This window comes from Urocampus carinirostris, chromosome 14, assembly GCF_059441175.1.
Source record: "Urocampus carinirostris isolate Australia breed hairy pipefish chromosome 14, RoL_Ucar_1.0, whole genome shotgun sequence".
NCBI lineage: Eukaryota > Metazoa > Chordata > Actinopteri > Syngnathiformes > Syngnathidae > Urocampus > Urocampus carinirostris.
This window is the reverse complement of record NC_142362.1, coordinates 20312190-20328427: the sequence shown is the minus strand read 5'-3', so window position 1 is coordinate 20328427 and position 16238 is coordinate 20312190. Positions and strand designations below refer to the sequence as shown.

Sequence of the window (16238 nt, the reverse complement as noted above, 5' to 3'; positions counted from 1 at the left end):
CAAAATGAAGAAACCTTGAGAAGGGAGCGCGCATAATCCCCCTTCCAGGGTGACCAGGCTGCAATGGATGTTGCAATAACAAATAATACACAGATATTGTCAACATAAAATACAGGTTATTCATATGCTATAGAAAAGAAGTGTGTTTTAAGCCTAGATTTAAACAGTCCCACTGAGGTTGCAGATCGAAGAGAACCACAATCCTAAATCTCCAAAACAGTACCTATAAGTGCTCAAGCATCATTGTTCGGCAATAGGCATGGTCCTTGAGTATTACTCATCTACATGAAAAAACATTCAACAGTTTGATCTACAAGTTGTCCACTAGGACCAGGCAGTAATGCGAGCCAGTCGGACGTAGGTGGAGCACCAACCTCAGCCCTGTCAATAATCAAAATAAAAAAAGACTTGCAGAGCTTTTCTAACACCAACGTGACTTTGATTCTCAGCCAAAATCTTGTCAGGTGGAAACACAGACCAGGCCCGACAGTTCAAGGATCTCGACGGCCACTTCAAGGCCGATCCAACTGACCCGAATGTGATAAGGGAGCCTTGGAATAACTTGGAGCTCCACCAAGATCCTGTAGCCCCTCGGCAACCTGACAGATGTGATTGTGGGTAAAAAAAAACAAGAAAGGCATTCCACGGCGGTGCCCTCACGCGTTATCGAAGCTCTGGTCGAGGGACTGCTTGTCCGGGTACCGACAAGCATAAATATTTGTGGAGGAAGTCAAACAAAAACTTTAGATGAGAACATCACAAAACGGATCTCAACTGCTTGGGCTGATCATGTCATATCATGACAATGTTAGAAGGTTCAGATTATTAATATCCTACATCTGTGCCAATTACTTAGCCAGAGCTCCAAATTCACACATTTTTGAGATGGATTCACGACCACCCTGCAATCTGATTGATTAGCTAGTTCTTAGTTCGACCAATGGCAATGTTTTCACATCACAGACTGAAAGTTTTAAGAAATCAGCGGGTTCCATTCATATTTTTTGGTGATGCAGAGAACTATTTTATACAAATGTAAACATGGAATTTGGAACTGCATTGGAGGGGAACGAGATGGTAGAAGGTGTTGAACTGAAGCTTTAAGGACAGTGGATGTCCTTAGCACCTAACTTTTGGCATGTTTCCTAACCTGGTGGAAACAAATGTTGGCCTGGAGCGGGATGGGCGCCACCAGGCTGAACTTGCCCAAGACATATTACAGGAAATGGTGCCCCTATGACCCTAGTGGTTAAGGGATCCAAGCAACAACCAATCTCAAAATATATGACTTGTATTTAGTCATGGCGAGGGACGGGTTGGGACAAGATAGATGGTGGATGACCCTGCCAGTAGCTTTCAATGAATTTCTTTTTTTTTTTGCTGTATAATCACAAAATATTTCACTTGAATAAAGGGGAAATTGAATATGGTCACTGTTGTTGATATAAAGGTTAAAGGACAGTGGATGCACTTTAGACATAACTTGATGAATTTCATTTTTTAATCTCCAACTTTTTTACTTAAATTGAGAGTCGGTAGTGGGCACGGAAAGAGAGTTACTGCTGTTGTACTGAAGCTTAAAGTCAAGTCAAGTCCTGTTTCTTTGTGACACCCTTGATCAGAAGTCTCAAAGGGCTGCAGAGACTACAGACTACAATTACCCAATCCCCCGATCTAACACCTACATGAAAGCAAGGAAAAACTAAAAAAATGCAAAAATGAAGAAACCTTGAGAAGGGCTTTAAGCAATCAGATTCTGATTTGGTGGATCCAGGGCCTTCTAGCTGGCCTAGAGAAATGTCAGCAATTTCACAAACTAGGATTGGATACAGGATTGAATTGGAAACAGAAGATTGAAAGAAGTATACAACTTTCTTTCCTATGCTACATTTTAAGATATACGTAAGCCTAAAGTAAAACATATGCACCTTGGAGTTTATTTTTTGCAATGTATTCACAAAATAGCTGTCCATCCGTCCATTTTTTGTGCTGCTCATCCTCGCTAGGGTTGCGAGGTGCCTATCCCAGCTATCTTCAGACAGTAAGCAGGGGACACCCTCAACTGATTTCCACCCAGTCGCAGGGCACACAGAGACAGACAACTCACCCGCTCATTCACACCTAGGGACAATTTTACACCGGCCAATTAACCTGACACGCCCAGAGGTAACCCACGCAAGCATGGGGAGAACATGCAAACCCCACACGGGAGGCTGCGGTAGCTGGAATTGAACCCAGGACCTCTGGGGCTGTGTACAAAATATTCCACTTAAGTTGAAGGACTTCAGGGAACAAGGCAGGGGTGGAGAGGGTCACTACTGTTGAACTGAAGCTTAAAAGGACAGTGGATGCACTCTGCATGTAACATTCAGCGAGTTTCGCTTTTGAGGAAAGTTTGTTGAACATGTTTCATTATTTTATTGATTGATTTTTTTTAAAAAGCAGGCACAACTAATACAATCCCCCGAGATATTATCATTATATCTATCTTCTTCCGCCAAAATTTAACGGGTATCTCCTCCCAGAGCTTTTGGAGTAACCCAACGATTCATGTACCAAAAATTCCGGCCCGACCGGGACTCTTGTGGGTTGTCTTTTGACAGCGATACGAGTCGGAAAAAAGTCCCCATCCGCTCTAATCTATTTTGAGAGTCTCCCATCCGGAATACATGGGCCCATTCAATATAATGGGGAGCCATGGTAAACAAGGCTTTTCCAAAGGGTAGTAATAGGAACCAGGGACTGTCCAGGGTGGCTTGAGGGGGCCCAACCCCACACTACTTTTAACATGGGTAATTGGTGAATTCCAAAGAGTGGATGCTAGCGATAGTATGCTAACAGCTATGCTAACGTTTTCATGCTAATTTTTTTTCGTAATGGCTATATTTTGACGAATTCATATTTACAATTTATGCTAATGGCCTCATGTTGATGAGTTATGCTAGTTGATACATGCTAAAGCCTAAATGCTAACTGTTTCATGCTAAAAAAAATTGGTAATGGCTATATTTCAACGACTTCATATTTACAAATTATTCTAATTGGCCTTGTGTTAATGAGTTATGCTAACAGATACATGCTAAAAAGTGATGCTAATGGCTAAATGCTAACTGCGTCATACTAAAAAATTATATAATAATAATAATAATAATAATAATTTCCTTTGTATTGTCATTCTTTTTGTAAGAACGAAATGTCGATACACCTGACCCGTTGTAGCGAGCCAATGCAGCCGCAGCCAACAGAGGGCGTCGCCATTTTACCAATGTTATAAGTCTTAGGTATGACTCGGCCGAGGCGCGAACCAGCGACCTCCCAGTCTTGGCCACATGCTAACGAATTAGCAAAATTAATGGGCTCAATGGATTCCAGATGGGCCAACTCCTATCGAACGGCCCATTCTATTTGAACATGTATACTTTAAAAGTTTTTAAAGTGTAATAACAGTGTTATTACCATGTTTTTACCATGAATTTGAATTTTGGACCTCCACAAGGCATATCTTTGTTGTTAACGATTATGGGCCCATCTGAAAAAAACTTGCCAGTACCGGAGGGGGTGTGGAGGGGTGGAGTCCCCCCACAGAACCAAGTAAAAAAATGACAGAAAAATCTCTCTGGGTTAAAAATGTTATGCTAACTCATAATGCTAACAACCGGGGTTATATATACATGACGAGATCATCTTCCAGATCAATCACAACTCTTACAATTGCCGCGGGAATTGTCTAGTTTCTTCTTATTCCGTTTGTGTGGATATGAGGATAGTGATTTTATCAAATCAATATCATTCTACCAGAATGATTTAAATATTTTTTCAAATCTGGAACAGAACAAAAATGGGTGAGATGTAACAGATGTTCAGGAAGGAAATATCCATGGTGGGCTTGCATTTGTCTGGATAATCATGGCTAGCGATTAGCGCCACACGCTTCCTGTCATTTCTAAATGATGCTAATGGCATTGAGCAACAGATGGATCGGGAGTTCCTTTTGGAGAATTCGGACGCTCCCTTATTTTTTTGCTTTTTGCCCTCTCAGCAAATCTGAGGTCGTCGGTTTCTCTTGCAAAACATTAATTCTCAGTTGCCCTTTGGTTTCCAATGTTTTGCCATCCTGTTTGTTCTGTGGTCAGAGAACTTTGTGAAACTCACCAAATAGCATCGTTTTGGTTTACAACATGAATCGGTGGGTATTGCAATGTTATTTATATACATTTTAAATACTTTTATATATTTCAATAAAAGCAGTTTGAGAGACTCTGGCGGGATGAACTAGACCCTGGCAGCCAGCAAGGGACTTACGATGGTGTAGGAAACACTGCAAACTGCAAGGAATACAAATCTGTTATGTCTCGGAACCCCTGGTAACCCAAATAAAAACATCAAAACCACAACATAATATGTAATAAGTGCTATTTATGTGTAATATATGTATATATAATCTAATCTAAAACATTATAACTATTTGTAGACGTAAAGGAAAAACACTATTCTATTTACTTTGTTGTGATGTAGTTTGAACTGGTATTGTGGAGTAGCAGGTGGATGCAGAAGGAAGAGGAATCAGCGGATTATAATAATAGATGATTTGAAAACTTCCACTTATTTAACTTCCAGGTAAATAAAGTACTACTCATGAAAAATGTATTTATTGTTCCAACTTTATCCCTAATATCCCTTTGTGTGTCTAAAATACTACTATGGAAATACGTCAGAAATACTTCTGTGAAAATACTACAGAAATACCACTGCAGTAATACCAGAATACTACTTCTGAAATATTACGACAAAAATACCACTAGAGAAATACGGCAGAAATACAACTACAGTTATAGTATAGAAATACTAAAGATATACCTGAAAAATTATATGACAGAAATATTACAGTAATACTCATAAGGACATGCTACAAAAATACTAATGCAGCAATATTACAAAAGCGTTTTTTAAAATACAACTACATTAATTCTATAAACCAAATATCAAATTCCTATTTTGCTATTTCTCCAACTTAGAAATCATGAAGGAGTCTGAAACTTTCATTGTAGGTGTATGTCCACTGTGAAAGAGATAAACTATAAAGAAAAATCCAGAAATCACAATGCATGATTTTTTTAACAATTTATTTGTGTGCTACAGCTGCAAATAAGTATTTGAACTCCGAGAAAATGAATGTTAACATTTGGTACAGTAGCCTTTGTTTGCTATTACAGAGATCAACCGTTTCCTGTAGTTTTTCACTAGGTTAGAATGTTTTTGCTTCTCCCTTTAACATCATTTCCTGGGGACACATGACCATTAAATACTGTAGAAAAATACAGTATTGTATTTTCCTAACTTGCAAATATTTTACAAACCATACAAGATTTTGAAACGAAGGAAAATAAATGCATCATGGGAAGTAGTTCAGCATATCGCATTTCTGAGTTTTCACGAGGCCGTAAAGCAATTCAATAACAGACAGGCATCTAAGAGTTGTAAGGGGTCATATGAATGAATGAATGAGTGATTAAATGAGTGAATGGCCGTTATTGCCATCATACAATAGTATAATGAAGATGAAGGGCTTCTCTTACGCACAAAATCAGCATAATTCATCATTCGTTGTTGATGTCTTAAAGCGGGAAAAATGCTGTAAAGAGGGGGCGAAAAACATCTTATTCTACAATGTGAATAGAAAACGCAGCAAGGCGGGGTTGCAGTTTCCGGGGGAGTCTATTGTTTTTTAAAAAGTTGTTTATGAAGTGACTCATGAACTATTTTTCAAGAACAGATATCGTCATGTGTAATCTAACAGACTTTCATTCCTGTTTTAGGTTTCATCGCCTTGTGTTCCTACGGCCAACTATGAGCTGGTAAGTGAATTGTCTTCTACTAGATCTTGTATTTCTGGGCTCATTTCGCGTTCACTCAAATTAAATCTCCATTGGTGGAAAAAAAAACAATAGAAAAACTCAGAATCTTATGTGCTTCAAAGGGAGTCAGCAATAAAATACTGCCTGGAGTGATGCTAAAGGGAGAAGCAAACATGATAACCATGGAATCGAATGATGCGATTATTAGGAAATACAAACAAGGCACACAAATTGATACAGCAGAGCAGGGGTCTCGGACATTTTTGCAGCTGAGAACGACTTTTTGTTACTAGTTAGCACGAAGGGCTACCAGTTTGAAATGCATTCCTATAATGACAACGTATCCTGTTATATCTGTGCTGTTTGTTATTACCAGGTTTAATTATTGATAATAGGGTTAAATAGACTCAGCCAAACACAAAAACATATTTTTCACTAGAAAATCACAATGAATCAGCACTGGTAAGCTATTTTCAGATCCGGTCCGCAGGCTACTAAGCTTTTCAGAGGTCTACCTGGTGTCCACGGGCACTACGTTGGAGACCTCTGCTCTAAGACATGGACATATTCTAAGAACATGACTGTCATGTTTGCCATGGCGCCCAATTGGCCCTGCCTATGGACACCGGCTGAAACGCGTTGACAGATTGCTCCTTGGGAGTACTTAAATGCGGTCCGTTGAGCCGTTAGTTGTCAGAGCGTCTGTGAAAGTTCTGCAACACTCCTGTTAAACTCTTTATGAAATGCCCAGTTCTATGAATTTGCCTGTGTTTGATCCTGTTTTATTTTTGGCCCGATCTGTTTGATTTTGACAACTCTTTTGTTCGGATTTCAATTCACTTCCGTGACCATCGATCGCCAGATCGAGTGTGCGCGCATTGCTCCTTTCCCTAATAAACCGTGAGTATGTTACGCGATTGGGTTCTCCATTACTGTTTCCCGTCCTGGTTCGTGACAATGACAAGCCTTGAAAGTTGAGGTTTTACATTTGAATCCATCGTTTCATAAATGCTTTGCATCCACCCACTACTCCACTTGACCAGCTATCACAAGTAGTACTATATACTATTTTGTTTTTGGAATATTTCCATCCAGGGTACCATGGTGTTCGGAGTACATTAGATAACTACCATTGGTTTCTATCCCCCGCTTTAATCTAACTTTGTGCTCGCCACCTCAGAATGTATTTTAACGTGTCTCGGGGGTCTACTGTACAAATATGTGTCCTTTTTCTGCAGCAATGAATCCAAAAATAGTGGTCTGAAATCAACAGGAAAAAAAGAGAGTGTGTTCTGGGAAAGTGCTGTTCAGTGATGACATATTTTGGAAGTAGACTGGAGTAGAAGTAAAACACACACTTAACTGGACTCATTGCCTTTTTTGGTCATGAAGCCCGGGAATACGTGCCGCTCGCACTCGCCTTGTTTTCGATTCCAACTCTTTCGGATGCTCCGCAAAGAGTTCAAAACGGGGAAAACGAATCGAAATATGTCTAAAAAAGGGACGTTAGAATGGAAAACCCAAAGAGTGAGAAGGAATCCAGATAGAGACTCAAATCTTAAAATAAGGGTAGAAACAACCCAAACATGTCATTGTCCATGTATATATATTGTTTGAAAACAATTAACGTAAAGATGCAAAGAATTTTAGGAGAAAACAAGACAACTGAAGACCCGAAGTTAATAAAGAGACTGTAACTCTTTTGTGCAAAAATAAAAATAAAACTAATGCTGAGTCACCAAAACCAAATACCAAAAGTTTTGAGTCAGTTTTTTGCATTTTTCACATCTAGGGTAACCTACATTTCCTTCTTTTCTTGGAAAACAGACCCACAGACACATCTATCTATCCATCTATCTAAATTGTATCCATTATCTGCGCCGCTTATCCTCAGTAGGGACGCGGGGGTGCTCGAGCCCGGGCAGTAGGCAGGGGATACCCTGAACTGGTTGCCAGCCATTCGCAGTGCACACAGATACAGAAAACCCATGTATAAACAAGACATTAATACCCTCTTTTGCTAGCAAGTGATAATAAGTACTCCTTATCGCTAATATATGTGATTAAATAACATGATGAATAAATTAAAACTGCAATTGTATTTACCTTTGATGTGACGTGACTTTTAGATGGTACAGTAGAGTAGCGGATGGATGTAGAGGGGGGCAGAAGCCAGTGGACGAATGAGAAATGATTTTAAAACTTCCACTTGCATGCCCTTTCAAAGATTTCATTATGTTCTCTTATTTTTAATAATAGTTCTGAAATTTGATTAATTACGACCATGACACCAAGCGATTGGAGTGCCTCAATTGTATTTCATCCAGAACGCAAGATTCGTTGCCATAGTTATCTTTATTTTGGTTTTGCTTCTTCCTTTAGATTCATTGTAAGTGTCGGGACATATAAATTCAAGCTTGTTACACAAAATTCTAGATTGAAAAAAGAGGTATATTAATGTCAACTTTTTGAACTAGGGCCCTTTTAGCATTAACTTTAGCATTATACGAAAATGAAGCTTGTTTTGCATTAATATTTACAGTATTTGCTATTTTTCTTTTTACATAGTCATTTATTTGGACACTTTCTAAGGGATGGGCAGGGCACCCGTATGATGTGGCAGGGGTAAACCAGTGAAAGCTGTCGGACACTGCTGAAGAGTGTGTTGTGTCACGCTGACCCGAGTGACATGGCCGCTTTCTTGTGTCCCGTTTCATCTAGAGGGACGAAAGCATGTCCAACTTGGGTGTCGACGTGCTTAACTTGTTTGGGTGTTTGGGTATTTAGGCATGGTAAAAATGTGTTGTGTTTTTTGCTACTTTTTCCTTTTTTCTTTGTTTTTGTGTATGTGTTTGTCTTGCTTTCGGTCACCCCTCGCGAGGGATATGACCAAGGTAGATAGATAGATTGAAACAGTCATTTAAAAAGAAATCGGATGGCAAGAGAGAAAGTCATTGTGGGAGGGAGTTCCGCCAATAGCATATCAGTGTTTTAATGAGGCTCTGAACAAACCAATAGCAGACATGTACCTCACAATATAATTTGTTGTTGCTGTGGTAAAGTGAGGAAAAAAACAAAAACATTGTAATGTGAAAACGCTGTAAGGTGGATGTCGCCGTATCCCGGGGGTCTTCATTATTTCCAGCTCTCTCAGCTGTTCCCACACAGAAGAAGGTCCAATTCGGGGTAAAGTCCTGAGGGATTCGGACCGAGCAGAACCTCAGGGAATGGGAACAAGAACCGGTCCAAACTTAGTCCATGTTTACGTTTGTGGTGAAAGCTGCAGGCGTGCGAGAAGAGCGCCACTCCGCAAACTCTGATGACCCGTAATCATGTTATTTTTAAAGCTCGCTAAACAATCGTGATTTACGGAGGAATGTTTCTGAAACAGAACTCGTAAGCTGAACATTGTTGACCTTACAAGTGATTTGCGTGTTTTTTTGCTTTTTCTTCGGCTTTCCCGGGCTAAATGTTACATGATGACTCGGTCATTCGAGGTAAAAACTATGAAAATCGTGTGAACGGATTTCCAAATATAATAGAGTGTTTTGAAATGATTACTCCTCCCAGAAGGACAATCTTGGTATGTTAGATGAGAGTTACAGGAAGTCAATCCTGGGTCTTGACAGGAATACACAATATTTACGCTTATACAAGCCTTTGATCAATGTTCCCTCTAAGTTGCTACCCAGAGCTTTTCCGCGCAAAAGAAAATCTAGCCAGCTCACAAAAATCAGGGCTTAAAATTGCTAATTAATAAGCGAATTAAGTCAAAGTTACAATGCATGAAGGTATAAATACACGGGTTCCCCTGACGCTGTGTTCTAAATGCGGTAATTTGAAGTCAATGGTAGAACGAAGTTGAGTAAAGTCAGTAGAGTTTTTCGAGAACCGGCTTCTTCGGCTCGGCTCACAAAAAAGAACCGGCTCTTTCGGGTCCCAAACGGCTCTTCGGGTTGTTTTTGCTTCTTTAATCCCTACACGACCAACTATTATGTAAAATTCTGCACAAAATGACTTAAAGGAAGGGGGGAATAGAATAAAAAAGAAAAAATTACCAAAATGAAAAAGTAGTGAAAAAGCTGAGAAAAAAAACAAACAAAAGGAGAGAAAAAGAGAAGAAAAGAGCGGGAAATTTTCAGAAAAAAAGACAGAAGAAAATAAAGAAGCAAATAAAGGGAAAAATGTAATAGATAAATAAACACAATGAGATTTTAAAAGGAATTTTAAAAAAAAGAGAAAAAAAACAGGGAAAAGGAGCAAAAAGTGTGTGTTGCATTCAAATAATTTCCAATGATATCAAGTGAATCTTGTTGCCAAAATTGTATTTCCACTAAAAAATGTGATTAAATACATGTGTATCGTGCAACCGACTAAATAAGCCCCCAAAAATGTTAGTATTATGCGACAAAAGATACCAGGAAAAAAAAGAAATGGAAATCTTGTGAAAAAATTGTAAAAACAAATGACGTTCGTAGGCCCAGCAACCTTTGCAATTGTACATTAGTTAATTCACTCAAAAGTGAAAAATAATTTTGCATTGCCGGAAACTCAGCAAAATGTAACTTGATGTCAAGTTTTGGACATGTTTGATAATGATTTAGTTGCCACTCTTGGGGTTGCTGTTGCTCACTGTTGTTTCAAGCGTTGCTCACCGACTTTGTGTGAACGCTCAGACCCGTGGAATATTACAGGAAACATTGCCTATGATTTATTTTTCTTTTGCGTTGGCCGACTTTGTTTTTTATTTTTAATGGAGTGACGATAATAATCAGAACACAGTGGTACCTCTACTTACAAATGTCTTTTCATACAAAAGTTCCAGGTTACGAAATACCTCATCTCTCATCTCATCTCATTAGCCGTACCGCTTATCCTCATTAGGGTCGCAGGGGGGGCTGCAGCCCATCCCAGCCATCTCCGGGCAGTGGGCAGGGGACACCCTGAACTGGTTGCCAGCCAATCGCAGGGCACACAGGGACGGACAACTCATTCGCTCATTCACACCTAGGGACAATTTGGACCGGCCAATTCACCTGAAATGCATGTTTTTGGAATGTGGGAGGAAACCGGAGTGCCTGGAGGAAACCCACGCAAGCACGGGGAGAACATACAAACTCCGCACAGGAAGTCCGGAGCTGGATTTGAACCCAGGACAGGTTCCCATGACATGAACTGTGCCGCACAAGCGCTCACCACTGCGCCGCCATGCTGCCTTTACGAAATACCTGAACAAGAAAATATTGTTTCAGGATACAAAGTCCAAAATACAGTACAAATCCCAATGCCATTTGCCACTCCCCAAGTTCTACCTGGAAAACCAGTGTGTATGCGTGAATCCCTGCATGCTCTTCGTGTCCCCAGTTAAAATTACAAAGTACATTCATATCTGTATTCATATATTACTTTATTCTTTGTTTTTCACATTATTTGCACCTCGTCTTATTGTTAGATAGATAGATAGATAGATAGATAGATAGATAGATAGATAGATAGATAGATAGATAGATAGATAGATAGATAGATAGATAGATAGATAGATAGATAGATAGATAGATAGATAGATAGATAGATAGATAGATAGATAGATAGATAGATAGATAGATAGATAGATAGATAGATATATACTTTATTCATCCCCGTAGGGAAATTCACACTTCCAGCAGTCTACCCCGTTGTTTATTAACAGATTAACATGATGCCCGAGGGTGCTTGTAGCGGAGTGGATGACGTCACGCCAGTCCAAAAGTTCGACATTCCTGCGGCAGATGGAAATCTTTTCTTTGTGACAATCCAGGGATACACCACCTCGTGCAAGTCCGCCTCCTCTCCGATTCCCCCCGGCTTTCATGTCTCTGTTTAGCGACGTTGAAGCCGGATTTCTCCAGGTGGCTCCGGGTGGCTACACGTTAGCGTCCGGAATGCTAAACGTGAGCCACGTTTCCGCAAAACACAGCAACTGCGCTCCCTGTGCGCTTCGATGTTTTCAAAAAGCACTCGATGATCTTATTTGGTCGTGAGTTCGCATTTACCATGATTACGGATGGTACCGAAGACTTATAACGCCGCTAGCCGCTTCGCTAGCTTCGGCTTTTCTTCCACCATGGGCCCCTTCATCACGCCGGCACGAGAATTCCTCAGGGCAAGGAGTTGAAATACACGCATTTCTTGTGCGTTAAAACCCATGTCCATAGGATAGAAGTAATCCATAGTGTAGTTGTCAAAACGGGAAGAAAAAACACCGAAGATAGGAGCAGACAATAAAACAATTGGGCAGCTGCTGGAAAAGGCAGCCGCTCGTGGCAGCGCCGCTTTGATCGATAGATCCTTGTGTTGAAAATAAAACAATAATAAAGGAAAATGTATAAATAATACATAACTACCCAATGTAACGTGTTGATACAAAGTATTTAGATAGTGCTACATAAAATACACGCTGTAATAAAAATAGGGTGATTTGCAAATGTGTGGGTGTGGTTTGATGTGGGCTTTTACTCCCCCGGGTGGAGTTAAAGAGCCTCATAGCATGGGTAAGAAGTGATCTCCTCAGTCTGTCCGTGGAACAAGACTGTTATCGTGTGGTAGTCTGATTTTAACATGATTTGTTTCAGATTCTGAGGCTATGATTTATTAAAAAATATATCATACTTTTGGGGGGCTTGGAACGGATTAGGACATTTACATAGAAAAGGCGTCTCGACTTACAAATATTTCAGCTTCTCCCAGAACAAATTAAAGTCATAAGTAGATAATAAACCACAGCTGCTATACATTTTGAGGGCCTAATTTGTAATATTTGACCACTAGAGAGCGCTGTGTTGTCTGGAAAGAGCGAGGATCAGTGATGAATAGCAAAGCGTGGTAGCTATCCAATAAACAGGATGTGTAAGGAAGTGATAACTCTTTCCCTGAGAGACAATCTTTGTATAATGAAGGGAGGCAAGGAGTTTTAGCCTGCGTCTTGTTGGGGTGTTTTTTGACAAAATAAGCCCAGGTGTGTCAAACATGCGGTCAAGGGGTCACATCAGGCTCGCTAAGGGTTTTAATCCGGCTTGCAAGACAATGCTGAGAGAAGCACAAGAGATAAAATAGATGCCATTTTGAATATGTCCACTCGATGTCGCCAAAGTCAGGTGTCACTCACGAAGACACTGTAGCTGGATTTATTTCCCCCTCTCTTTCTCTTTATCTACTTTGATGCTCTCTCTTTCTCTTATTCCCTGTCTGTCTCTCTGTCTCTCCTTTTTTCTCAATTTCAACCCCCCCTCTCTCTCTTACTCCCTTTATCTAATTCTGTTTTTCTCTCTTTCTCTTTCATTCTCTTGCATTTTCTTTTTTTCTCTCTCTGCCTTTCTCCCTTTATTGTATCTCTTTCTCTGACTCTTGTATTCTCCCTCTCTTTCTTGTTTCTTCTTCTTTCTGTCTTTTTTCTCTCTTTCCCTCTCTCATCTTCCATTCTGTTTCTCTCTTTTTATTTTCACCTCTTTCTCTTTCTCTATTTCATCTTCTCGTTCTTCTTCCCTCACTCTTTTTGTTTCTCTTTTCCCACCATTGTGTTTTTCTTCTTTTCTCTTTATCTTTTTTTTCTCACATTTTCTCACTTTGTCCCTCTTTTTCTCTTGTCTCTTTATATATCGCTCTCCAATTCTGTTGTTTTCTTTTTTCTCTGTCTTTCTCTCTTTTTCTCTTTCTTCCCCTCTTTCTCTTTCTTGCTCTTTTTATGTTCCTTCTATTTTCCCCTCTCTTTCTCTCATTTTTATCTTGCCTTTCTCCTTCTAGTCAAGTCAAGTCAAGTCATTTTTATTTGTATAGCCCTAAATCACGAAGAGTCTCAAAGGGCTTCACAGATTATTACACTATATTACACAGACTATTTTTCAGCCGACGAGAAGAGTAGGTTATTCATATGCTATGGAGTAGAAGTAAATTTTAAGCTTAGATATAAACATTTCCACTGAGGTTGCAGATCGGATCTCAGGGGGAAGAGCATTCCACAGCACCGGTGCCCGGATGGAGAACGCTCTCGAACCAGCGGAACACTTCTTTGCTCTTGGGATCACCAGAAGACTGGCCCTCTCAGAACGTAGGCTTCGGGACATAGGGGCAAATCAGATCTGAAAGATAAGAGGGAGAAAGTCCATGTATGATTTTGTACAATACTAAGAGAACCTTGAAATCGCATCTAAGGCTGACTGGGAGCCAATGCAGGTTAGCCAAAATCGGTGTGATGTGATCGGACTTTTTTGTCCTAGTTAAAAGCCTCACTTTCTCATTCTCTTTCTTTCTCTTTTACCTCTCGTTTGTTTTCTTTCTTTCCTTCTCTAGTTTTTGTTCTTTCTTTCATTCGCTCTTTTTCTCTTTTACTCTTTTTTCCTACCCTTGTCCCTTTCTTTTTCTATCTGTCTCTATTTTGGTCTCTCTCTCTCTTTCTATCTTTTGTCTTTCTCTCACTGACTTTCTTTCTCGCGTTCCTCTTTTGTTTTACTTTTTTTCATTGTCCCTCTCTTTTTATTCCTCTCTCTCTCTCTCGTGCTTTCTCTCTCTTTCTCTCTCTCTCTCTCTCTCTCTCTCTCTCTCTCTCTCTCTCTGTGTGTCTCTCTTTGTCTCTCTCTCTGTCTCGCTGTTCCTCTCTCTTTCTCTGTCTCCCTCTCTGTCTCTTTATTTCTCTCTTTTTTTCCTTTTTACCATCGCTTTCTCCTTTTCTCTCAATCTTTTTCCTTCTCTTGCTCTTTTTATTTCTCTCTTTTTCGCCCCTTTTATTCTCTTTGTCCCTATATGTCTCTTTCTCTCCCTCTCATTTTTGCTCTTTCTCTTTGATCTACGAATCGGGCCCCCATGAAAATGTTTCTTTCTACCATGTGGCTCCCAAGCTAAAATGAGATTGACACCCCTGTCTTAGCCACAATTCACGCCCCTTCACTTCCTTTTTCCGCTCATATAATCACCACATGAAACACTGAGAAACAACGTGTCATTAGCATTTTATTTTGAAAATACGCCTTTTGTGTGCCCCTTTTACCCTTTCACAATCCCTGCCGGCGACTTTTTGGACGTTTGCAACCACAAAAAGTGTCCGTTTGCAACACAGCATCGTCCACAGTCAGCAGGGCGGGCCAGGCGTGGTATATTTAGCCGCTCCCCCTTGAAAGGTTTCATTTTAGTCCTGCGAGTCAGGGAGGAAACTCCCAAGATTCTTGGCGCTTTCTCGGCGGACGTGGACTGTAATTAGCAAACTCAAAGGAGCTTGTGTGTTGATTTGAAAGGAAGCACATGCAGAGAAAAAAATGGTTTTTTTTTTGCTGCACTCGATGGGAGGGAGACAGCAAGACACGTCATATTAAAGGACCAGTGTTTATGATATAGCGACCTCTAATGAAGTAAAACTGATAAATCCTTCGAAATAAAACAGTATTGGTTCCAATAAGCATGAGATGGCCGCCAAGTTACTTGATTCAGGCAACTTACACTTTTTTCCACTGTTTCTTTCTCTAGCCACTCATGTTACCCACTTAGCTGCAGGATATGGATCGCAGCTATTGTTATTGTTCAAGTGAACTCAAATCACATGTATTCGTAAAAGCCTTCGACACAAAATGTCTAAAAGGACTGAACAGGTTACAATTACACCATCCCCTGATCTTAAACCAACATGCGGACACGGAAAAACTGAAAAACCTCAACATGGGGAATATAATTAACCTTGAGAAGGGGCCTCACAGTGTTAGCTGCTCCGGATTCATCCTTCAGTGTCACTTACTTTCTATGGCTGCTCATGCAGGCGAGCATCACTAGATCCCGTAATTCCCACTTTTTAAACTTGTTCCCACTGTTTCCTTCTCTAGCCACTCATGTTGGCTACGCAATCAATTGGGAATACAGGATGGTGGTGTTCCTGCCGGGCATTTCTGCCTGAAGCACTTTCTCCGGCACCTTTGGAATGCTAGTGTAGCCTGAACACTTGGGCCTGACTGGGTCATCAGCTGGGGACCACGGGTCATTGATATTTCGCTCCTCTAAACCCGGGACATCTCCCAATGGCGGAACGATGGCTGGGAAGTCTTCCCTACCAACCCTGCTGATGTCCTGGGTGTTGCTTGAAGCCCCCCAGATCCAATCACAAGATAGCATCACTAGATCCTGTGATTCTCGCCTCTTGAACTGTTTTCCTCTGTTTCCTTCTCTAGCCACTCATGTTACCCACCTTGCCGCAGGCTATGGCTCGCTGCTAGTTGCTACCGTTGATAAAGCTTGCTCTTGTAATATTTTATTGGCCTTTTTTTAGTATCTTTTTCAGCTAGCTGCTAAATATACAGTAGCTGCTTCAACCAGCTCTGATCAACTCCAGCTACGGGCTCTTTTCAGTTGCTCCGAGTAAATCCAGCT

At 40.4% G+C, this 16238-nt stretch overlaps 1 protein-coding gene across 1 annotated transcript in view; it reads left to right on the top strand.

Moving 5' to 3' along the window:
- Window positions 1-16238, top strand: part of tns1b (tensin 1b) — a 100232-nt gene that overhangs the window by 11882 nt on the left and 72112 nt on the right. The window contains exon 2 of the mRNA XM_088353585.1: window positions 5817-5855. Within this exon, the coding sequence (XP_088209711.1) occupies window positions 5817-5855 (39 nt within the window). The remainder of the gene's footprint in view (window positions 1-5816; window positions 5856-16238) is intronic.